At 39.0% G+C, this 25,407-nt stretch overlaps 1 protein-coding gene across 5 annotated transcripts in view; it reads right to left on the bottom strand.

The window, feature by feature from the left end:
* Window positions 1-25,407, bottom strand: part of AKAP13 (A-kinase anchoring protein 13) — a 391,580-nt gene that overhangs the window by 176,571 nt on the left and 189,602 nt on the right. For 4 of the 5 annotated variants that reach the window (XM_023727887.1, XM_023727889.1, XM_023727888.1 and 1 more), the window contains 2 exons: window positions 7,075-7,273; window positions 1,135-4,330 (listed from right to left, as the gene is read on the bottom strand). In XM_023727887.1, the coding sequence (XP_023583655.1) occupies window positions 1,135-4,330; window positions 7,075-7,273 (3,395 nt within the window). Of the gene's footprint in view, window positions 1-1,134; window positions 4,331-7,074; window positions 7,274-22,355; window positions 22,687-25,407 lie in introns of those variants that run through there. The other variant, XM_023727890.1, reaches the window with a different exon arrangement.

Raw genomic sequence — 25,407 nt, 5'->3', positions numbered from 1 at the left:
TTCAAAAAGTAAAAATAACAACAAAAAACATAATAATAAAAAAAAAAAAACAGGCCACTTCTTACCTACAAGAGCCTAAGGGCAAGCATGGAGATAGGTCCTCTGTCTGCACCTGGTAACAGGTGGTGGTATAAAACAGTCTGAATCAAACTGACCGTCAAAGACTTCAGGAGTCAATACCAAGGCCGTCTCCAGTTTCAGCTTCAGCCTCAACCCCCAATAAGAAGTTTTATTCAGATAGTTTATTTCCGCTGAGCAGTAGTGGTTTCTCTTTGCTCTCTCTGGACGTGGTTACCCACAGACTGAACAGGCTGCTGAGTGAAGCAGCTGCACTGAGCAAATTGTGAGCAATCTGCTTGGTGCAGCTGCTTCACCCAGATAAGCAGAGACAAGGTCTGCCCTGTGACAGCAGCTCAGCCGACTGGGCTTGGGCGGAAATCCTGTATCCTACCCCCTGCACTGTGAACGGTCCTGAATTCCCAGACTGCTGCCCAAAAGCAACAGGCAATGCAACTGGAGGTCTGCTCCGAAGGCAGGAAAAGGAGGGAGCTCCCTCTTCCCATCCCTCAGCTCCACCAATGACCCAGTACCACCACTTTAGATACTGGGTCACCAGCTTGGAACGATAGCTCCAGCTGCTCATGAAACCACCCCTGACTCTAAGTGTGCTCAGAATACAGACTAGGATGATAGGGAAAGAAGAAGGGGGTTTCAGGCTTGTAAATAAAGTAGAAACTGCAGAAACTCCCCAACCATACTGTTCAGCACTGTTTTCTACGGCCCTAGAGAAAAGGACTAAGCCATGTGAATAAAAACATCTACTAAATTCCTTTACCATTTTAGAGCACCTGTGATCCAGGCATTGTTTTCCAGGTTTGCAAAGTTGCAACTGCTCCAGTGTGACAGACAGAGCTTTAAGCAATCAAGCCAGCAATCTATAAGACAGGAAGCAAAATCTGCCCAACCCTCAGAGATGACGTGCCTCTTCTGATGATGGCGACTATTAACCTGGCGACCTACCAAATGAGTGCAATACCTCTAAATAAAGATGTCTATATTTTTTTTCCAGCACATCACAGAGACTCTTAAAGTAATCTGCTTCTTAACTTGTTAATTCTGTATTGTTTTGCTTACCTGTTGCCGGCTCAGGTCCTTGGACAGGCAGGATACTTTTCTCTGGCTCCTCCTTTCCAGCACAACATCCTGCAACGTTCACAGTGGCTTCTCCATGAATACTGACCACCTGTGGGGTCTGCCCTGGCAGGAAAGCATTCACCTTCTCAGGAGAAACATTCTCTAGCTGTTCAGTCACAGGGCCTGACTCAGAAGGGCTGGGCGGTAGAATGTGACTGATTTCCCTGTCAGTAATCAGTGCTCCTGAGGCCTTGACTCGTTCTATGACAACAGCCACTATTTGACTTGCAGCCTCCTCTATCAAGTCTGCTCCCTCAGGCAGAGTCACAGCTTTGGCGGACACAGTGCTGGACAGAGTGGGAACACTTCTTTCCTTGCGCGGGGCTGCAGCTTGCCTGACCTCCTTCATGCCAGGTGGGGCCCTGTTTTCAGTGGTTGACAGCCCTCTGTCTGCAGTGAGCTCCTTGGCAACAGGCTGCAGTGGGACTTGATTTGCTTCATCATCCATCTGTGCCTCCTTGGAGTTGCCCAGAGTACAGCTATGGCCTGCTCCCTCTAGCTTCCCTTTCTCCCAGTCAAGTGGTAGCACCTCTGGGGTTACAGCTACCTGTAGGTCAGTCATACTTTTGTCTGGTAAAGCTTCTGGCAAACCCAGGATCATATTCTTCTCCGGGCTCAACAAGACTTTTGAAGCAGGGATGTCTTGGGTGTTGTGTGATATATCCTTTCTTCTGGCCCCAACAGTATCTTGTTGAGTGCTAACCATGGCAACATCCAATGTCACATTTTCATTCACCTCACAAGCAGCAGTTTCTCCCTGGGTTTGAGCGTCCTTCACTCCAGCATCCTGAACAAAAGACTGACTATAATTAAGAGCCTCAGATGAATCTGGCACCAGACCTAGCAACAGAGGTGGGTTGCTCTGCTCTGGGCCCAAGGCTTCCTGCCTGGAAGCTACAGTCAGACTTGCTCCTGGTGGCACCAAGCTCTGTGCAGCCCCACCTTCAGTCAGCAATGAGCCTTGTGGGGCGACTTTCTTGTTATTTTCAGTTTCTACATTAAGAAAGGCAGAGGATGTGTCCAGTGAATTACTGTGCTGAAGTGTGTTGCCTTCAGCACAGGCAGCTGAACTAGGTTCTTCACAAAATCCCAGTGCTTCCTTTCCAGGAGGTGGTGTTCTCTGCTCTTCCTGTAACACTCCTGAAGAAAGACTGTCTTCCTCGATGAAGTGGCAAATCACTGCTTTATCTTTGTCATCTTGTCCCTGAGCTGCAGAGCTTTCTGGAACCACCAGCTGTTTTCCTTCTCCAGTCAAAACTGAATCAGTGGCCAAAGAGGCCTTACTCACACTTAGCAGGGAAGACTCAGTGTCCAAACCCTCGATACTCAGAACTTCTGAGGCTGCTGAGGGGCAGGGCTCTTCATGCTGCCCACCAAGTCCCAGAGAACTGGTATTCCCCATGCGGGGCTGGAGATCTGTAGCAGAAAAGGAAGTGTCGAGGCTGGCTGTACTGTCTTCTAGTGGCTGCTTATTGGGATCACTCGAATCTCCACCTGGGTCATCTCTACAATCTGTAGCCTGATGTAGTTCAGGAGTTGCTGTTCCTTTTTCTTTCTGGGAGGGGACAGGAGAAAGTGCATCATCTTTGGTTACTGATTCACTGCCTGGCCTGCTTGCTGGAGAAAAAGTGCTGTCTGATGTCACTGCCTGGTCTTGCACCACTTCTTTCTCAGCTTTGGGGACAACTGGATGTGGATCCAAAGCCACCTCACACATGTTAGTTAAAGGTATATCTAGATTCAAATCTTCTCCTTGGCCCTCTTTATCTGTAACTTCGGGAGGACAAAGATCCGCATGCTCCTGGGTATCTCGTACAGGGTCAGAGATGATTGCGTTAATCTGTGGGTCTTCACAGAGGACCGCAGAGGGTGGATGTTGTGTGATGGGCTGCCCCGTTATGCTGTCTTCAGGCTGGGCAACTATGTCATCACAATGTTTTGCCATCAACTTGCCACTAGAAGTCACTGTGTTCTGTTGTTGACATGCAGAGTCAGCACAAAGTTTATCATCTCCAGTTATAGGATAGATGGGTGACCTGCTGCTCTGACTTTCAACATGAGATGAGTTAGTTTCTGATTTCTGGTTTGGTATTAGATCTTTTTCTGGCCCGGGAAAAGTTAAATCAGAGGCTGACACTGCCTCACATATGCTTGCTGAGGGAGTGTCAGGTTTTGACCCATCTAATATCTTGTCTTTTGAGGCAGCTGGAATTACCAGAGAGTTCTGACCTACTGGCACATCAGCACTCTCTTCATAACTTCTCCTTGAAGTTTCCGTTTCTGTAGTTTTTTCAGTGGAATTTTCTCCATTGCTAAATGCAAGTAAAGACTCAGCAGGTTTATGATCATCCAGGGAACTGGTGGCAGAGACACAGTTTGGAACACTGGCTTTATCCACAGGCTTACTTGTGGCTTTTATGTCAGAGGCTCCAGCTGTGCTGAGATGAAAGTTCTCAATTCTTTCCTTTGTACTCTCTCCTACTTCAAGCACATTCTTCTGGAAGGTGGAATCTGGGTTCATGAGACCATGTTCCGTTTCCCCTACAGTCTCTGGGACACTGACATCTGTTGTTGAACTGACAGTCAGTTCACCTCCAGAGAAATGCTGGGCTGTGCCTGGCTCTGCGGCCAGGTCTTCCTGCAGGACGTTGTCTCCACTACTCAGAGACTCCTGGTCTGCAGTCATTCCACAAGATTTTGTTCCAGTTTCTTCATTTCTGTTTCCACAGGAGACAAAGCCTTCCGTGCCCTTTTTTCCACAGTCAGGCATGCTCTGAGGGCAGCTGTCTTGATCAGACACAGTTCCAGAGTCCACAACGGGGGTGGGCTCCACCTCTTCCCCATTTCTCTCCACGCCTTTATCTTCTTCCTGACAGGAACAGACTGTGTTCTCTTCCTTAACTACACTTGACAGATCACAGGAACTTTCAATCTGCCCCTTGGCAGAGCTCCCTTGGCAGCATGGAGTGCTACCTGTATATTTAGGAGGAGGAGGAGAAGGCTGCAGGCTGTCCATGGGCTCTGACGCGCAGGGAAGAGACTGGCCATCTATGCCTGGGGTGCTGGGGAGACTTGAAGGATCCTGTGCTGTAACCATTAAGGGCATAAGATTGTCCATCTGCTTGAGGTTTGTTTTCTAGGAAGAAATAAAGGATACTTTTAAAAAACAGTCCATGGGAGAAGATGCCACTGACACCTATGAGCAAAGATCCTGTTGGGACAGAAATCGTGGCCATTTCAGCCCTTCTAAGGTCACATGATAAGCTGATCTAAACAAATACAAATCAATTTTCTCTTGTTCTGATATCACTTTCCTACCTTATACCTGCATATCCCCTGGGTGTTAAAAATGGCAAAGAATATACAAGATGACTATTTTCTGTATTATAAACTTATTTTGGAGAATACATTAAAATTGAGCTGCAACAACCCTACTTTTTATAATTTATCTTATTTTTTGTTGTTGTTGAGAATATACACAGTAGAGCATACACCCATTCACCAGTTTCTACATGTGCAATTTAGTGACATTGACTATATCCTTCAAGCTGTGCAACCATTCTAATCTTCCCTTTCTGAGTTGTTCTTCCCCCACATTAACATAAACTCACCGCCCTCAACGTTCCCTTCCAATCCTTTAAGCTGCTACAACAACCTTACTTTTAAAAAAGCACAGGTGAGTATCCTCAAATGAACAAATGAGACAGGTACTTTGTATAGGGTCTTTAGAGGGACAGAGGCTGCTGGTTCCACCCTGCTTCATATACACAAGTAAGAACAAAGCCCAACCAGTGTGGCAAACTCTCTTGAAATCTCCAGGTACAGCCAAACGCTTCTGTACCCTAAGTACTTACTGAGGAGTCACACCTTGTGCTTTAATCTTAAAAATATGCTCCACCCAATCTAGCTTAACAATTGTAGAGATGGGTTAACAATTTCAAGAACAATGGCACGGTAGACTGTCGTTCATTTTTTGATGAAAACAGTTCCTCTGTTGTCTAATACTGAATATTAAATAAAAGAGAACATGTAAAACTAATAATACCTAAATCTTGATTATTCTCAGAGGGGACTGTGGCCTGACGATACTATAGGTCATCTTAAAAATAGTTTTTGCTATTTGATTTTTAAAAATGTAAACAGATGTAACCAACAACAGGAATAATGGTCAAAATAATCAAGGTTCATCAACCTAATGGAAAAAATACTATGCTGTTATATAAATGTTAACTATGAAGACCACAGAAAAATCAGGAAAAAAATACTTACAATACAATGTTTTTTTAAAAAAAAAATTACAGTTAATCTAAGATTATAATGATGCAAAAAGCACATGTGCATGTAGATAAGCCCCAGGAAGAAATGGAGCAAAACAAGTACAACTGATTTATTAGGATGAGTTTGCCTTTATATAAAAATTCAGTATTATTAAAAATACTATTTGCTGAACACAAAAAAAACTGTTTTTAAAACAGGCGGTTTGTTCTTCAGTCAATATCTGACCTACTGCAATAATCCCAAGCACATCTACGTTCCTCCGTCCTCTCGTTCATTTACTCACTCAGTAGATATACTGAGCTTACACTACTCCATCACTGACTATTCCTGTCTGCTTATTGGGTCTATCATAAGAGTCTACACAGGTAAGTGTGAAATATGTTCAAGTCCTTCCATAAGAGAATAGAAGAAAAATCGACTTTCACTAAAAGCTTCAGGGCTATACCCCTTAGAGTACTCAAAAGTAGCTTGCTTCCGTTCTCGCTGAGAATGCGCCAGCCTTCTTACGGCTATGAAAGTAGGTCATTAAATCTAATGGAGAGCAAACATTACAGAACAGCAATCCAGGAAACAAGATACTTTGCTTGAAGAATTTCAGAAGCTCGTAACACATGCATCCTTCCACATTTTTAATTTCTCGTGCCTTCCTGTTAATCATTCCCACAGTCAATCAGGCTATCATCTACCTAGCAAGAAGAGCTATAAAGGATATTCTGATTTCCTGCCAGTCCATTCAGAGGAAAATAAAACAACACCTGTTCTGGAACGAACATGATTCTGGAAGGCAAAGGCAGCTACACCACACAACCCTGCTGTGAAGCCTCTTGGCCTGCTGGTCTCAAAAATGCCTGCTCCCAAAGAAGCCTCTGGCACTGAGCTGACCCTAGATGATCTTTAATGAAATTACTGCCAAGCTGTTTCCAAATCAAATCAGCTCTGAACTAAACTGGGTGGAAAAATTATCTAAACTTAGCCTTTCAGATGTTATGGCCAAGAGAGACGTAGCCACATGACGTTTATATTATCCATAATAAATGCTACTAGGGACTCTAATGTTTTTATGTCTGGAAACAACTTTATCTCGAAGGCTTGAGTGGGTTATAAAACCTTTATTTTTTTTAGTGATCTTTTTTACCATAAAACTATCAATTTAAATACAGTAACATTATCATCACTCACTGAAATAGTTGTGAAAAGGCTTTATTTCTAACTAAATGTAGTTCGTGTTCTTTAGCAACAATCTCAGAAACTGTTTTGTTCAGTTAGTTTTATAAAGTTAAACCAAACACAGACAAATTTCCTCCACGCCAGGAAAATTTAGCTCTAGTTGTTGGATATTTCTGTATCTATAATGTGTAACTTTCATTATTCAAAAATATGGCAAAAGTCAATGAAAAAGTCTCTCGTCTCCCTATTGCTACAACTCTAAATGCTAATTCTGTATCTGTAAGTGGCAACAACCAATACTGCTATTACTGCCTAAGAGGTTTCACAGTCTTTGTGGGAAGCATTTTGATGCTCTAATTATATATAACAAGATATACAGGGGGAGGGGGGAAGCGAACCTCACAAAAGCCCGAAAGCAGAAACTTTCTTCCTTACCATCAGCTGCTGCTGGATGTTCCTAAGCTTAAAAATATGTCCAGTGCAACTGTCTCCAGGAAATGGGGGTTCGTGATGTGATTCAGACGCAGAGGTTAACGTATAGATGTCCAGCTCTCGATGATGTCTTACAGAACAGTCTCCATAGGGTATTTCATAGGACAAACTGCTCCAGGAGTCTGGTTCTCCAGCATTCTCCCTGCAAACAGGCAAGCAAGCTCTGGTGAATATATACATTCTGCCTCCCAAGCATAGGCTTAGCCCTTTCTGTCTTATGTAAAAGTTGTAACCTGACTGTCTCAAAAAGGAGGTTCTGGTGCGGAAATCTGGCTTGCATAGTGCCCATTTCTTCAGGCGTATAACTAATTGCTCCATCCTCCTCGCCAAAGGTCACAAAAGGGGTAAATGAAAACTGCAGGAGTCCTCCCTACAGACGTTCTTTTGACCAAGAGACAGAGAAGTCTGGGATCTTAAAAGTTAACATTATGCTAACAACCAAATAATGAGGAAGGGCGTGCAGGATGGTTTTAGCAAGGCTTATTAAGAGTTTCTCTTAAAATAAGTTACACCATACGTTAATTGCAGTCAATTATACTGAAAAGGGAAGAACCAGTTACTCCAGCCCGTGCAAGTGCCCTCCAACTTCTATAAGTGGAGGAAGCATTCTTAAAATTCCCAAAGTCAACTCCATAGAAAAAACTAATACAACTGCCATACTATGCTATAGTTGTCAATTTAATCATCAAATCCTATCTTGAATAAAGCACTTAGTACCAAGAACTTCCAGTTAAAAAGAAAATTTTTTTAATTTAAAAAACAAATAGCTTTGCTTAGCTCATATCATTAAAAACATACATTATATACACATAAAGGTGACAAGGATACAGGTATGTAACAAGGCATTCCTGAGACAGGACTCAAAACATGAAATCTCCCTTTATATGGTTCTCTCTAATGAACTTTCCTCTACTATAAGCAAATTAATTTGAACAAAGTAAGTGGATATCTTCTCCAAAGGCCACAGCAACCCCAATTTCATCCTTACTTCTAGAAGGCATACCTACACCCATAATGCCTGCTGCAACACAATACACAATCTATATTGTATTTTTCACACCAGATGAGAGAATTTTGGAGTATGAGACAACCAGGGGGTAAGGTACGCAATGATACACCGCACAATTGCATATTACACAATTACTATAACTTGGCACAAGTTTCAAGTGTTCAGCAGCCTCTTCAGGATTCACTGCATTCTGATAAACTTCCGAAGCCCCAGTCCTTGGCACGACTGCTCTTTCTTGGTAGTTTGGAAGATGGTGAAATGCACAGTTGGAGAGATATGGGCTCAAATCCCGGCACTTTATTTCCTAGCTATGTGATGTTAGGCAAGTTCCTTAACTTTGCTGAGCCTTAATTTTATAATCTGCAAATAGGGATACTACAATCCAAGCACTGTTGTGAGAATTAGAGAAAATGTATCTGAAGAACCAAACATAGCAGCACAATAATAGATTATGCTTTCCATCAACCTTTTACTCCTTGTCTTGAATTCCCCTTTATTATCTCTTTCTTTATAACGTTAACATCCTTGAAAACCACCATATCATATTTATATATCCCATCTAAGCAACCAGTAGACTGGTAAAATATCTCAGAGATTCTGAAAGGCGGCTACGTGTCAGATTATTACCATGGTTTGAAATTGTAGAAACTAAAGAAGAAATAATAGACACACATTAACAAATGTGAGAAACACCACTTCAACTCTTTTCTCCACAGTTTTGTCTAGTAAGTCATACCTGTCTGTTATTAACAATTCACCTGGGGAAAACTGGAATTTTAAACCTAAAAATATGCGATAGTGGTAAACCTATAACAAACTGAAGACTCACACACTGGCTCAGAGTAACAATTAAGGCTGCCTCAACAAAAAATTATTGTTAATATCCATACTCATGAGCAGGCCCACAACAGCTGCATAAAATAAAGTAAGTTTAGCTCATGCTATGCTAAATGTTTAATGTATTTACCAAGCTGCTGAACTGTAAGTGACTGTAAGATAGTCATTTGAAAAGTTCACCTGAACGACTCAGTTAAAAACTCAATCAACTACACCCTATTAGGGAGAGGAAACTTCTCTGTAAGTTCAACTTTCAAGCTTGGGTTGATGTTGTCACTAACTCTGCTTAATTGTCTGACAGACATTATTCACATCTCTGCTAACTCAGATTACCACACAGAGCCATAGTTCAACAAAAAAAGATTGAAAACAAAACCTGATTTATACCCACCATTCAGTATGAGGAGCCCTGGTAGCGCAGTGGTTAAGAGCTCGGATGCTAACCAAAAGGTCGACAGTTCAAATCCACCAGCCGTTCCTGGAAACCCTACTCTGTCCTATAGGGTCACTATGAGTCGGAATCGCTTGACGGCAATGGTGTGTGTGTGTGTGTGTGTGTGTGTATTCGTGTATGTGTGTGTATTCGTGTGTGTGTGTGTGTATTCAGTATGAATCAAATATAACGAGACTTAGAGGGGACTGTTTGCCATGGCAGGGGCTCTGCATTAGATAAAAAAGTGACACAGTCCATTTCCAGCAAAATGGAATATTTTATCAACCGTGCTACTATTAATTCTCAAATTGTTTTATTTTCAATATCTAAACTTTGGGTAATTCCCTTCCCTGTTGTTGTTGTTAGGTGCCATCAAGTCAGTTCCAACTCACAGCAACCCTATGTACGACAGAACGAAACACTGCCTAGTCCTGCAATTGTTGTTATGCTTGAGCCCACTGCTGGCGGCTCCACTGTGTCAATCCATCTCATTGAGGGTCTTCTTCTTTCTCACTGACCCTCTTCTTTACTAAGTATGATGTACTTCTCCAGGGACTGATCCCTCCTGATAACATGTCCAAAGTATGTGAGACAAAGTATTGCCATCCTCGCTTCTAAGGAGCATTCTGGCTGTACTTCTTCCAAGACAGATCTGTTCGTTCTTTTGGCAGTCCATGATATATTCAATACTCCTGGCCAACACCACAACTCAAAGGCATCAATTTTTCTTCGGTCTTCTTTCTTATTCATCATCCAGCTTTTGCATGTACTTGAGGCAACTGAAAACACCATGGCTTGGGTCAGGCGCACCTTAGTCTTCAAGGTGATATCTTTGCTTTTCAACACTTTAAAGAGATCTTTTGTTGCAGATTTGTCCAATGCAATGCATCTTTTGATTTCCTGACTGCAGCTTCCATGGGCGTTCACTGTGGATCCAAGTAAAATGAAATCTTTGACAACTTCAATCTTTTCTCCATTTATCATGATGTTGCTTATTGGTCCAGTTGTGAGGATTTTTGTTTTCTTTATGATGAGATGTAATCCATACTGAAGGCTGTGGTCTTTGATCTTCATCAATAAGTGCTTCAAGTCCTCTTCATTTTCAGCAAGCAAGGATGTGTTATCTGCATAACACAGGTTGTTAATAAGTCTTTCTCTAATTCTGATACCCCGTTCTTCTTCATATTGTCCAGCTTCTCGGATTATTTGCTCAGTATACAGACTCAATAGGTACGGTGAAAAGATACAACCCTGACACACACCTTTCCTGACTTTAAACCACACAGTATTCCCTTGTTCTGGTCAAACAACTGCCTCTTGATCTACGTACAGTTTCCTCATGAGCACAATTAAGTGTTCTGGAATTTCCATTCTTTGCTATGTTATCCATAATTTCTTATGATCCACACCGTCAAATGCTTTTGCATACTCAATAAAACACAGGTAAACATCTTTCTGGTATTCTCTGCTTTCAGCCAGGATATATCTGATATCAGCAATGATATCACTGGTTCCACATCCTCTTCTGAAACTGGCCTGAATTTCTGGCAGTTCCCTCGGTAGGTCACAATTACTCTATCACACAGTCCCATGCAATCACCTGCGTGGGAGTTACAAGAGCATGGCTAGAAGGGCCACACAAAAGTAACCAATCACACCGCAATCTCCCAACAGGAGAATCACAAGGCGGAATAAGACATGCACAGGCAAAAGACTGGCAGAATTGAGACTGACAGGGCAAAATAAATTTTGGACTTCCTTATCATTCATACTCTAGAGTCTATGTCCAATGCATGGAGTGGCAGGTACCTACAGTATTTTAAACTCTTTGTTTGTTTTCCTCCATCCTACAGATGGATTCTGTAAGTTAAGGATGCATATGAGCCACTCTATACAATCAAAATGCCTACCACAGGGCTGTGCACATAAAGTGTGAGCAACATATTTTTGCGAAACAAATTCAAACAGGAACACAGGAATAGAGAGGGCTAGATTGAAACAGCTTTTTAAAAATTAGTTATATAGGCACAAACACTTCTACAAGACTTATAAAAATAAACTGCATTCTCCCACCTTCCTCCTCACCCCACTCACCACACGCAACCACTTTTAACTTTTCTAGTGTTTTAGTATTTACCTTCTTACCCTATTATATACTTATACCACTGTTTCTTTTTCTTTTTTTAAATTTTAAGCATTACAAATTGACTTCCCAACATAGAAAATGAGTTATTTAGCCCAGGAATCTGCCCCTTTTTCAAAAAACAAAAACAAAACAAAAATCACATGCACACAGCCTGTCCCTTTCTCCTCATAATAATTATAACAACTATGGTTGGATCAGTGTCTATATTATTACGCATCTAGAAATGCTCTTCACAGCTGATCCAAGTAATATGCAATGACTACTTTTCCTTTCTTGAACCATTTATTATTTTCTTTGTAGTTTTTTTTTTTTTTTTAATTACTCCTAACTAAAATCATATTCTCATGGTCTGGCTCACAATGTAATATTCAAAGATCGTTCAATCAAACATTTACTGAACACTTATTAAATGGTAGGCACTGTGCTAGACGCCAGGCCTACAAGGATAAATATGATGACTTTCTCCAGTATAAGTTCAAACACACAGTTTCAGGTCAAACATGAATTTCTATTAGATAGCCACAGTTTGGCTTATTAGTGTTACTGCCATTTCCATAGACACAAAAAGCAGAACTGTCCTCTTACAAGTGTGAAATTTCATGCAGGAAATATACATTTCATTAAAATTAATATGCTAGTAAAAGGACCACCATTTTATGTACACTAAGAAGGAAAAAAACTGTTGCAAATTAAATTATGATACAGTGCTATGACACCATTCATCAAAATGTATCCAATTTTACAGCTGAAAAATGTACATCTTAAAAGAGATAAAACAGACTATAAATACAGTCAATTCTCTATTGCCTGAAATACTGGTGGTGGTGGTACAGACTGTTCAAATAACAAATAGTTACAACATTATCTGCTTTCATAGCATGCTCTGCTTAACATAATACTTGCCTGTATTCCCAAAGCATGCAACAGACAGACAGCAGATATGTATGAAGAAAGAAACTCACAGGCTTCAGGCTGAGCTGCAAGAGACCTCAGGAGACTACAGCTTGCTATACTTTGAAAACTTTTTCGAACTCTTGAGTAACTGAACACTTTCAAATAACCTCATATGTAGAAACAGAGTTGCTCTGGTGATGGGGAAGACAAAGTCCAGCCTTCCCTCCTAGGTGGGGTTGTCGGCTCATACCTAGAAGTCTAGATTGGGAAATGAAAAGACTGTTTTTTGAGGCTCTCCAGGCTTGGAAATCCAGTTTTTCCCTCAATTATCACAAGTATCTAAATATTCTATAATTCTGAAAGTGCAGAATTTCTTTATGTACGACTACCACACTTCCTATTTTAAAGTCATTTTCCTCACTTGGTAACCTTTGGACTTGCAGAACAACTAGTCAGCATTCTCTTGACTAGAAACCCTCCCTATGTCTACAGTTAGCAATTAAGCTGTCCCTCAGCCTTGTACTCCTAGCCATGGAGAAGATTATGCCTGGGTATCTAAAATTTCCTCGGATAATGTACACAAAGATTTTACTGTAACTAAATCAAGTCTGGCAGGACAGAAAAGCACACCCATGAATGTACTAGAAATTCTGGTTGTTTCACTTGGTGGATTAAGAGGCAACCTGGTCTCAGGTGAGGCTTTTTGAAAAATGAGTGAACGTGAGATTTGTAGATGAAGAAATGTAAATGCTGCAAGAAGGTCTAAAAGAAATCTCTAGCACCTTTCATTTTCATCCCAATGAGGAGACCACCACTTTGAAGAAAACTCCGCTGCCGTCAAGTCGATTCCAACTCATAGTGACCCTACAGGATGAAGCAGAACTGCCCCAGAGGTTTCCACAGAGTGGCTGGTGGATTTGAACTGTCAACCTTTTGGTTAGCAGCCAAGCTCTTAACCACTGGCCACCAGGGCTCCACTCTGAGAAAGGAAAGGGTATTTTGCCAGTAACTGCAGCAGTTATGGAGTACTCATCACTGTGACATCAGACAGTACTGAGGTCTCTTTTTAAAGAGTTTCTTAAGAGTGTCACACTCAACCAGATCCCAGAACAGACTTCAAGGTATAAAAGGCTGATAATCATGATTACCTTGAAACTTTCAATCTTCATATAATAAGGCAATTTATATATTCTTCAAATATTCTTGAATTTTATCTAGTTACTAGACCAACTTCAGGAGCAGGCTCTCTCTTCTGTGCTCCCATAGACTGGCTGTTGTACAACACTGCAATGATCTCCTTTCTTACTCATCTGTAAGCCCTACTGAGTTCAAAGACTATATATCCTCACTACCCTGCAATATCTCCTGGCATGCTGTAGGTACTCAAGTATTTGTTGGGATTTCAGTCTAGGGCAGACGAGTAAGATTATTATTCTGTCTTCCAAAAGATATTTACAAATGATTTGAGATCACTAAGTTACTCTTTGTGAAAGGACAGGTAGTCTAAAGAAGTAATTCTAGCACAACCCAGTGCATTGGGGAGTAATGGCTTAAAAGGCAAAGGTGGTAAAGGAGAACAAAGAGCCATAACAACTAAATGCAGTCTGTCATCAAGATCAGGAGGAAAAATGATTGCTTAAAAGGATATTATTGGGACAACTGGTGAAAAGTGAATATGAACTATTTATTACATAACTGTATTATATTAATGTTAAATTATTGATTTTGGTAACTGCATCATAGGCAAGAGAATGTCCTTGGTTCTTAGGAAGTATATCTTGAAATGTTTAAGGCGTACCACAGAATCATGTCATGATGTCTGCACCTTTGTCAGAAAAAATTATATATGTGTACACAAATGCACACACAGATAAAGCAAACGTGACAAAATGTTAACAACTGGTGAATTTAGAGGAAGGGTATACAGGAATTCATTGTACTATTGTATCTTCTCTGAAGTTTACATTTTTTTTTTTAAATAAAAAGTTAAATATCAAACATTAACTTAAAAAAAGAGGGAGGTGACAACTGTGTCACTCTTGAGTACTGTTTAAGTACTGTTTACCTAAGGTAAGGGAAAAATCTAATATTATTTAGATATTTACTAAGACATAGGTATCCTAACAGGTGCTTTTAGATACACTGTATTATTTAATCCTCATATCAGCCCTTCAGTGTAGTGTTATTCCTGTTTCAGAGATGAGGGAACTGAGATTCAGAAATATTAACTCATTTGCCCAAGCTTTATCACATGTAAAATCAAACTTGACTATTTACAAGGGACACTTGGGCAAGATACTTAATCTCTTTGAACGTGTATCCTGATCTCTACAAAGAAGATAATAACAGTTTCTTCATGAAGTTGCTGTGGAAATTAAAGGGGAAAATAAACAAATTATCCAACATCGTAGACATTCAGCGAATGTTAGCATCCTCCTTGCTAAGTGCACAGCTAATAAGTAATGTAGTAAAGGATATGCATCCAGGTTGGACTGGTTCCAAAGCCTGTGTTCTATATAATAAAGATAATGCTGCATTGCCTGAGGTAGAAAGGGCTGGTCTTTATGGACCTACAATATGAAGCAGACTCCAGGAACTTCAGAGGGTGCCTACAGCAGGAAGTATCTAAGGTCATTTGGTGGTAGCATAAACAAAGAGGCCTTTAGGAAGTAAATTTCTTGAAAAATCAAAAGAATGTCCACACTGGGTCGAACATTTTTCAACATACAAACATTCTCTGATAAAAAGTTTCAAAGTCCACCATCTGCTTAACTACCCAACAGAATGAAAAGCAGACCAACCACAAACATTTTCAGGTCTGATGAGGTGGTGACAAAATGTAGGACAAACTGCCTACCCCAAATTCTCACTGCCTAGTTATTTTCAAAATAAGCACATTCTACTCAAATAAGAACAACATCAACTTTGGCAATTATCCCTTCAACCTTTTCAAAAATGGCATGCCCAAATTATTTATCACATTCTTCACAAAATTTACACCAACCAGCATTTATCTTTTCTTCAGGGGAAAGAAATACTCTAGTCACCATACCAATTCACCACATATTTATGCTGAATTTAAGATTTCCCTGGAGGATAACACAAGGTGTGTTATGATGGAAAAAGCATGGGCTTTGAGGTCTGAGTAGAATCTCATCTATACCATGATCTGATCTAAAACCAAGTTGCTTAGCTTCTATGAGCTACAGTTTTTTCATCTGTTAAAAAAAAAGAAGTGGGAATAATATCTGCTTCTTTACAGAGTTGTTTTAAGGATAAAAAATATGTAGATATAGATATATAAAATCAGTTGCCTTCAAGCTGATTCCAACTCACGGTGACACAATGTATGTCAGAGGAGAACTGTGCTCCATAATGTTTTCAATGGCTAATTTTATAGAAGCAGACTGCCAGGCTTTTCTTTTTAGGCACCTCTAGGTGGACTCAAACCTCCAACCTTTTGGTTAGCAGACAAGTCCATTAACTGTTTGCATCACCCAGGGAATCCTACAGATATGTAGATGGCCTTAATATGTATACATTACTAGTAGATACTCATTAAATATTAGTTTGTTTCTATCTACAAGTGAGTGGGAATACACCATAACAGCTCCTTTTTATTGCTAATATTAATTAATTTTTTAATAATGTACCAGATCTTGATTGTGTGCTTTACATGTATCATCTTTATATGTATTCCCTTAACTATTGTGTGAAGGAGGAATATTATTACCCCAATTTGCAGATGAGGAAATTGAAGTTATGAGAAATTCAATAACTTAACCAACAGCTAGTAAGTAACAGAGCCAAGACTTGGGCCGACATTCTAAACCACCACTCAAAACTACCTCTGCTGCCTATGTTGCACCAGAAAATGCACCAATGAAACAAAACATTTTAACATGCACACTCTGGGAAATTAGTATACAAGTTCTAGATCACTGTGCCTTATGGATACGGGCTATAGTTTGTGGTCCATGGCTTCCATGGTCATTTTTGTCTTTTTCTTTTCATTCTGACGGGCTCCCAGACTCAATGGTTCCATGATTTCTGGAAGACCAGGCTCCTGTTTTAGCCAAAGTTCTGTGTCGTCTAGTCCCACCTTACTGCACTGCTTTCAAGATCTTGAAGAAGTAATTTTCAATAACCTACCATGGTATCTATTCCATATGCACCAATATCTAACATAACAAAATTCACAGGATGAGAAAAGTTAAAGTTTAATCAATTTTATACTAGACTGATATCTACTTATTGACATGACCAAGCTCCTTAGTTGTTGACTAATGACTACCTTTATTTAATCACACTTAAGCCACCAACCTGATTCAACAAATAACACTTAGGAATTAATTTTCAGATGTAACCTTAAGCGCAGTTTTCCCACTGAAGCAAAGTTCTTAACCTTAATTGCATTTTAGAATTGCCTGGAGAGATTTTAAAGATCCTGATGTCCAAGTCACACCTTACACCAATTAAATCAGAATCTCTAGAGGTGGCCTTCAAGCATTAGTATTTTTTAAAGTTCCCTAGGTAACTCTAATGTGTAATTAGGATCCCCAGGTGATTCCAACGTGCAACCAAGGTTGTACAACACCACAGTAAAGTAACCTAGAGGTGCCAGTTTATTTAAAAGAAAAAGAAACAAAGAGAATAAAGAAAGAAAAGCATTATCTAAATAGGCTGGCAGGACTGCAATGTATTTTAAGTATTTATATCCTTTGACCTTAATATACAATTCTTTGAGATTTTTTCCTGAGGAAATAATTTCACAGAAGTAAAAATCAAAAGGTAAAAGATGAGGTTCACTGCAGCATTCATTAGTTTTACTATTTAAAAAAATCAGAAATTAACTAACATAGAACACTGGTTAATGGTTTAAAGACAAATGATAAACAAAATAAATATTTAGAAGACTTCAAAATTAATTACAGAGACCACAGAAATAGAGTATGATAAAGTGAAAACATTAGAATACAAAAATAGAGTATCACCTGCAACCATTTAAAAACCTCTGCGCAATGTGGGAGGTAGTATCTGATAAAGAAATAAACCTGTCGTATGGTGATGTGATTATGAGCAACATTATTACACGTAACTTAAAAAAATAAATGATAATTCTTCCTCTTCGTTATCCTTCTTGCCTCTGGCCTAAGTCAGAGAGAAGAGAGCAAAGAGTAGTTGTCACGCAGAGCTACTTAAAATGAACACAGGAGAAATAAACCATGACACAGAAGGCTGAGCACAGACTCCAACATATCACACACTTCAGATAGATCTTCACCTAAGAAACAATCCCAGGTTAACCAATCTCTACTTGCTCAGTAACGCATATTCTTTTTTTTCAACCCTTTCATTCAACAGATGACATAGGTACAAGTGATTAGACAGCAATTTCTATTTAAATGTTACTTGAACTTATATTTATGTACAAAAGCTAGGACGATCTCTTAGAACTTATGTCTTTTTGCCTATTCCATGACAGTTACTGGCTTAATAACTACTGATTGTCCTTCGGGTAAGTAGTGGTTGATGTTACTTAATGAGGAAGAGAAACTCTGAGAAAGAGAGAAAGAGAGAAAGGCGAGCAGGAGGAGGGAGAAGGAGAGGGAAAGAGAAGCTCTTACACCAGGGGAAGACAGACAAGGACCTTCCTCCAGAGCCAACAGAGACAGAAAGCCTTCCCCCTGGAGCAGTGCCCTGAATTCAGACTTCTAGCCTCCTAAAGAAGCCCTGGTGGCGCAGTGGTTAAGAGCTATGGCTGCTAACCAAAAAAGGTCAGCAGTTGGAGTCCACTAGCTACTCCTTGGAAACCCTATGGGGTAGTTTTACTCTGTCCTATAGGGTCACTATGAGTTGGAACCGACTTGACAGCAACAGGTTTGTTTTGGGTTTAGCCTCCTAAACTGTGAGAGAATAAACTTGTTTGTTTAAGCCATCCACTTGTGGTATTTCTGTTATAGCAGCACTAGGTAACTAAGACAGAAATGTTTACAAATTAAACTGAAATGGAAAGAATAATATAACTAGATACAGTAATTTCTAACTGATGACAGAAAACAGATCAGGAAGAAAAGTCCAGTATCCAACCACCAGGAGAGATATAAAAGTCTTTAAAATGCCAAGACTTTCATTAGCTTTCTCATGGAGCAAAAACAAAAAGCAACCCTACATGATTACCTAAAAAAAAAAAAAAAATCTAAATCAAGATACAGCGAAAAGATGTGCATCTATTTCTTCCAGTCTTACTACTGCAAAGCATATGAAACTAATGAAAGATTAAGAGCTAATTATGAATACATAACTCCAGTGTAACAGGGAAATTTAAAATCAGTTAACAAGTTGCCAACATAAAGAGTCCATGATTTTATGGATAAGTGATTTGTTCTAATTTTACAGAAAATGGTAACTTCAATCACAATGAAGTCGTTACTCTCTAACTAGCTTTTCCAGTTCAAGAGAAAAAAAATTCTTTTTATTTCTGCTCATTAGGCTGGGCAGGACCCCTACTTTCAGGCATAAAGCTCACCTGATATTATATATATATCAACTTACTGCCAATAAAAACTCAAGAAAAGAACCCATTCTTAACAACTCCAATAAGCTTCTAGTGATCGTGCATTTTTATATAACACATTACTCTGATTCAGCACTTTTCATAATTCAATTGTTGAAACAAATTAATTTTATTTACAAGCATGTCAGAATGTCAACAAATAAAATAGGTCAAAATAAACAATGTCTCCAAAAACTAGACGTGACTTTTTTCATGTTTCCTATAATTTGCTGCTTTTGCAGAAACACATAACATTTATTTTTCTCCTTTAAAGGATACCTGGAAGTAATCACAGTACATAATAAAAATAAGACAACTATAAAGCAGTTTTTCACTGCACTTTTATTATAAATATCATATTTAATCTTACAAGTGACAAGGTCAAGGCACTGCATATAGATGAAGGAGCATAAAGTTTAAGTAAACCAAGGTTTTACACAGCTAAGTGCTGACAGAGGGCAAAAATATGAATTTTTTTTTTTAAATATTTTATTGTACTTCAGGTGAAGGCTTACAGAACAGATAGTTTCTCATGTAACAGTAACACACATGCTGTTTTATGACATTGGTTAACAACCCCACAACATTTTAACCCTCCAAATTCTCAACTTTTTTTTTTTTTTTTGTGAAAATACACATAGCCAAAGATACGCCATTTCAAAAATTTTTTTTACATACACATTTAAGTGACATTGACTACGCTCTTCTAATTGTGCTGTTATTCTCACTTAAGATGAAGGCTTACAGGACAAAATAGTCTCGCATTTAACAGTTACTACAAATGTTGGCCTATGACGATGGTTAACAATCTCACAACACATCAACAATATCCTTACTCTACTTTGTGTTCCCTATCATCAGCTTCCTACTCCCCTTCTGCCTTCTGGGCCTTGTCACTGGACTCCTGTACCTCGTTACTCTCATGGTTTTACTGGGCTGTCCACTCGCAGGCTGATCAGTGAACCTCGAAGGTAACTTTACCACTGAGCTAAAAGGGTGTCTGGGGGCCATACTCTCGGGGTTTGTCCAGTCTCCTTTAGGCCAGTAAATCTGGTCTTTTTTTTTTTTTTTTTGTGAGTTAGAATTATGCTCTACATCCTTCTCCAGCTCTGTCCAGAACCCTCTGTTGTGATCCTGGTCAGAGCAGTCAGCGGTGGTAGCCGGGCACCATCTAGCTGTACTGGACTCAGTCCGGTGAAGGTCTTGGTAGCTGTGGACAATTAGTCCTTTGGACTAATCTTTTCGTTGTATCCTGTTCTCTTCATTCTCCCTTGCTCCCGAAGAGATGAGACCAGTGGAGTATCTTAGATGGCTGCTCACAGGCTTTTAAGACCCCAGACGCTACTCACCAAGGTGAGTATCTTGGGTGAAAAATATGAATTTTTAAAATTCATTCCAAGCAATCTATTTATTCCAAAGCAATCTGTAATCATTATGTGGATTAATAAACTGTATGAGAAGCTAAAAGCAAAATTTTTTTTTTCAGATTACATTTAGAAGTGGTACTAAGGAGTATTCTACTAAAGACTCACATCTAAGCAACAAAATCATTTCACATTAGCACATATTCTCCAAAACAGCGTGCTTATGCAAAGATCCCAGAAGATATTTACAGCATCAGTGTATATGGAGTTTCAATTTACTCTTACGAAGTTTAAAATGTAAATCCAAATCCTATGAAACAGGAGGGGATTGGGTTACACATGAGGCAATTACAAAAACACTATTTCTCAGTATATGAAAATATATTAGGCTCTATACGAATACTTGCTGTCAAGTATTCGTACAGGTATTTTTCTATTATTGATAAAATGTCTCCAAAAGCCTGTCAAAAAGGTAACACCGCAGATGGCTTTTCATTGTATTAAAAATGTATTCTATCTGGGACCTGGTCTTCTCTATACTGTTCTTAAGTTCTTATTTTATATCAAGATACCTCAAAATATCATATTTCCAGAAAAGGAAGGGTCTGGGTTATACATTTATTCATTCAACCATTTGACAAATATTCACGCAGTATCTACTATGAGCCAGATATGATTTCTAGATGCTGGAACTATACTGATGAATACACAGCAGTCAAGGTGCCTTGCTATAATGGAGCTTATATACCAGAGGGGTATAATTACAGGTAGAGATAAGTGCTTTAAAGAAAATAAACAAGGTGTTTATGGTAGCAAGCATCTTAGGGGTGGAGACGGTGGCTACTTCAGATGGGTGGCCAGGAAAATCTCTCTGAGGGGGTGACATGACAACTGACCCGAATCAGATGAAAGAGCCAGCATGTGGAGCTACTGGGACAGAAAGTATCAGGCAATGGGTTACAGCGAGTGCAAAGACCCTGGGGTGGCAATAAGTGGCTCCAGTGTGGGTATGCAGAAAGCAATGGGAATGAAGAGAATGTTCTGAAATGAGGGCCAAGAGTGGCTGGTGCAGGGTTCAGTTTTCAGAGAGCTTTGTGCTTCATGGTAGGAATTAGGGTTTTATTCTGTGTGTGCGGAGAAAATATTAGAAGGAGGAAGGCAAAGAAGGGAAAAAAAAAGAAGGAACTTAACCATATTAACTATGTAGTATGGTGCCAAACAAATGTTATCTACTTTTCATTCTCACAACAACTTTGAGGCAGGGACCAATGGCTTTCCTTTTGCACATGAGGAAAGTGAGGCTCAAGGGATAACCTGCCGAAGAATACACAGCTAGTAAATGAAAAGGCCAAAATTTGGCTCCAGACCTAACTCTACAGCAACTATGCTCTCTCTCCTACCCACAATGATACTCACCTGTATCACAGTTTCAAACTATAACAACATACAAATTAAACAAACTCTAAGTCTGATGTATTTATCCGAAGCTAATGTGATATATTAGGTTCCCTGTTACCACAGATTTTACGGGATCCATAGCAATTTTTTTGACTATAGAAAAACACAAATTACAAGCCATCCCTCAGAGATCATAATTACAGCATTCAAAGAGAATATTCATGACTGGTCCAATAAGCCAAAGTTTATGGGTTTATGTATGCAGCACAGCAAAATCCAAGAAGCCAAGGGTGCATTTCAACTGATTTCCCAGCATTCTAGCTGCTATGCAACAAACAACAACCAGTCGTCATCTGCCCTCTTACCTTTCCTAGCATGCTGCAACTCAGAAAAATTCAGGTTTGACGCTAAGATCCACATGAAACCCTACCAAATCAACTGCAGAGAAAGACACTTCTCCATTATTAACAACCCTAGACATCCAGGGGATTCAAAGATGCTTCTTATAGAGATACAGCAAAAAGCCACGGAAAATGTCAGAGAATAAACAAGATTAGCAATGGATCAGTTTGGAGGCTGATACTCACATATGACTGCCCAAGCACCATGAATATCGCAAGCCCATCCTATTTCAGACCTGGCTTTATACTCCAGCTTTAAGACTAGAGAAAAACACCCAGGTCAGACCTCCCCTACTGCGTGTTTTCCTGTGCATCTTCTTCTGACAAGAATTGTAGCACCTAGTTCCTTATTTGGGGGCTATCGCAATATCTTCCCTGAAACCACATTAGCACAACAGCACCAAGCCTCAATGAGTTCTACAAAATTAACCAGAACTCCACTGAAATAGAGAGGGAGAGGCCAAATGTCAGAAAAGGTGTACGTGGTGGGAGCAGTAGGCAGTTCTGTGTGTGTGTGTCTGTGTGTGTGTCTGTGTGTGTGTGTGTGTGTGAGAGAGAGAGAGAGAGAGAGAGAGATAGTTGATCCACCTCAAAATTAACAGGGGGCTACTATCAGGCATTTGTTTGTAGGGGACTAACTGCCAGGCAATGGGCAGATATGCATTTGTGCATACACAAATTCACTAGAAATTTTAGCACTGATATTCTTAGTTTTTCTCTTCCTTCCTCTTTCTTTTTTTTTGACCTGGTACTGCCACTCTGCCCTTAACAATTACCAAGAGAGCAAAGGTAAGGAAAGGAAAAGGGAAGAGGGTAAATAATTTGAGCAAATACCGTGCCAGTATTTTGTTTGTTCTAAATTTTCCGTTTCTAACCAATTAAAACCGGAAAACTTTCATAAGGTAATGGTTAGAACATGAGCTGGAAAGTCAGACTTGGTTGATTTCCTTACTCTGCCATTACCACCTGTGTGATCTTAGGCTAGTTACTTAAATCTTTCTGCATGTCAATTTCCTCATCTGTAAAATGGGAAACTAGGTTTACTGTGAGGATCAAACGAGCCTGAATGCAAAGTGTCAGCATAATGTATACCCCACACCCTCAAGTGCTCAATAAATATGACTATATGGTATATTATAGGGCTGGTGTAATTCTGATAAAAAAGAAGGCAGTTTCTGAGTTTGAAAGGTTTAAAAAAGTAGTGTCAAAGGCTTTGCTTGTGGGATAGCAATCAGGCAACCACCCCCACATCATCTACTGCTATCCCCCCACGAAAAAATCAAGATGAGAATGGAGCTCTGTGGTTTCAAGGAATCACTGTCACAGTAGTGGTGTGAGGCTGCCCAGGAAACAAGAAGTCAGAAACTAGATCATGGAGCAAAGAGATGCCATTATTTGTATAAAGCTGACTGCTTATCGTATTTCCAGTGAATCTACCTTCTAGCTCTCCAAATAAAGGGACACATTAAGTTTCACACTAAGTTACAAACATTCTCCTTTTATCCTAACAGACCTATGAGGGACATGCTACCATTTTCCATTTACAGATGAAGAAACAGGCTCAGAGATGCGAAATAATAGGGGTACACTGAAGTTCAGCTTTTGCATTTTTAAGGACAAACAGGTGAATGCCTACTGAATATGTATGTGATCAACAATCAAGTGATTTCAGAAGTTACCATCAGTGAAGCAACATCGACAGAAGCAATAAATATAGGAGTATTCTACTTCAAATAAAGGCAAGTATCCTATATACAATTTAAAGTGCAAATTTCCTTACGTATTTTGTATGTAGAAATTCTATAGGCCAGTAAAGCACAAATGTATATTACGATGAGAGTAAAATGCTACAGTAGCTAGTGTTTGCGAAATTGTTAAAGTTATATTCAAAAACAAGAGTTTTCAATTGCTTAAACAGAGAAACAGGTTGATATTTAATTTGAATATTAAAAGAGTACACTAGCCAGATAACTATAGGAAGAAAATTTTTTGAGCAACAAATGTTTATAAACATTTAAATGATACAAAGAAGAATTAAAGATATTAGATTATATAAAAACTCTAATTTTGATTAACTATTTTGTTAACTAGCATCCATAATGTTAAATATAATAAAGAATAATTTTTTTTAATTACAGATATTTCATTCCACTTAGGCCATGTGTCTTTCAAGGAAAAGTTCTATTTGGAAATCATTCACATTTTATAAGAAAACATTAAAAGTAAAATGTCAACTATGCCACCTCTGAATTTTACCAGAAGGAAAAATGCCAAAACCATGTACAATAATTATGATAAATTATCCTCAAGGGAAAAATAAGTATATGGGGAAAAAAGTGTTAGAAAAAAACTGAAGTACTCAAAATATATTTTGTTTTTGTTCATCAAATGTCAAAACAACAGATTTTAATAAGAGCACTTTCAAGAATACAACTCTTAATAGTCCTAAGTGTATATGTACACTAAACATTTACAAAAAACCTTGTCAAAATGATCGTTATACACTGTCTACAAATTTCAGTAGCTAAAGGATGTTGGAGATTTGCCAAATCAAGAATTCTAAGCAAAGAATTTCTCCTAGAAAACATGTTACCAAAAATTTTTCCTGAATTAAAACATGTTAGCAATATTGATGTGCAGTCTAATGAATCAAGAGCAATCCAGTACCTGGGAATGCTGACAAATTACTACCCTTGCACTATACTGTCAAACTTTTAAACAAAACTATTACACTTTAATAAAGGTATAGGACTGATTGATTGTATTTTACAGAATTTCTTATTTATGCTTGAATCATATAACTTCATTATATGACAGTGATATTCAGCTTTAGTCAAATATTGATTTTAGAAAAATGTGTATTCAACACATTTATTTTTTTTCCCCCTTGCTTAAGAATTACTCTCGTTTCTGCTAACAGTAAATGCAGGTAAAATTTTCCAGTCAGTCTTCCTAATGATATGCCTTTAAGGAAACTTCAAAACTGAGCCAATAAAAACACTATGTAATGATTACTAAAGATTTGTTGTCTTAAAGAAAAACAGGAGAGGAAGCAAATAACCAGTATAAGAAATGAGATGGGTGATACCACAACAGACCCAAGTGATAGTAAAAGAATCATAAGAGAATACTATGAAAAACTTTACTCTAACAAATTTGAAAACCTAGAGGAAATGGACAAATTTCTAGAAACTCACTACCTACCTAAACTAACACAAACAGAGGTAGAACAACTAAA

Source organism: Trichechus manatus, unplaced genomic scaffold, assembly GCF_000243295.1.
Source record: "Trichechus manatus latirostris isolate Lorelei unplaced genomic scaffold, TriManLat1.0 scaffold00019, whole genome shotgun sequence".
NCBI lineage: Eukaryota > Metazoa > Chordata > Mammalia > Sirenia > Trichechidae > Trichechus > Trichechus manatus.
Note: the sequence above shows the minus strand (reverse complement) of the source record. Positions and strands in the feature narration are given on the sequence as shown.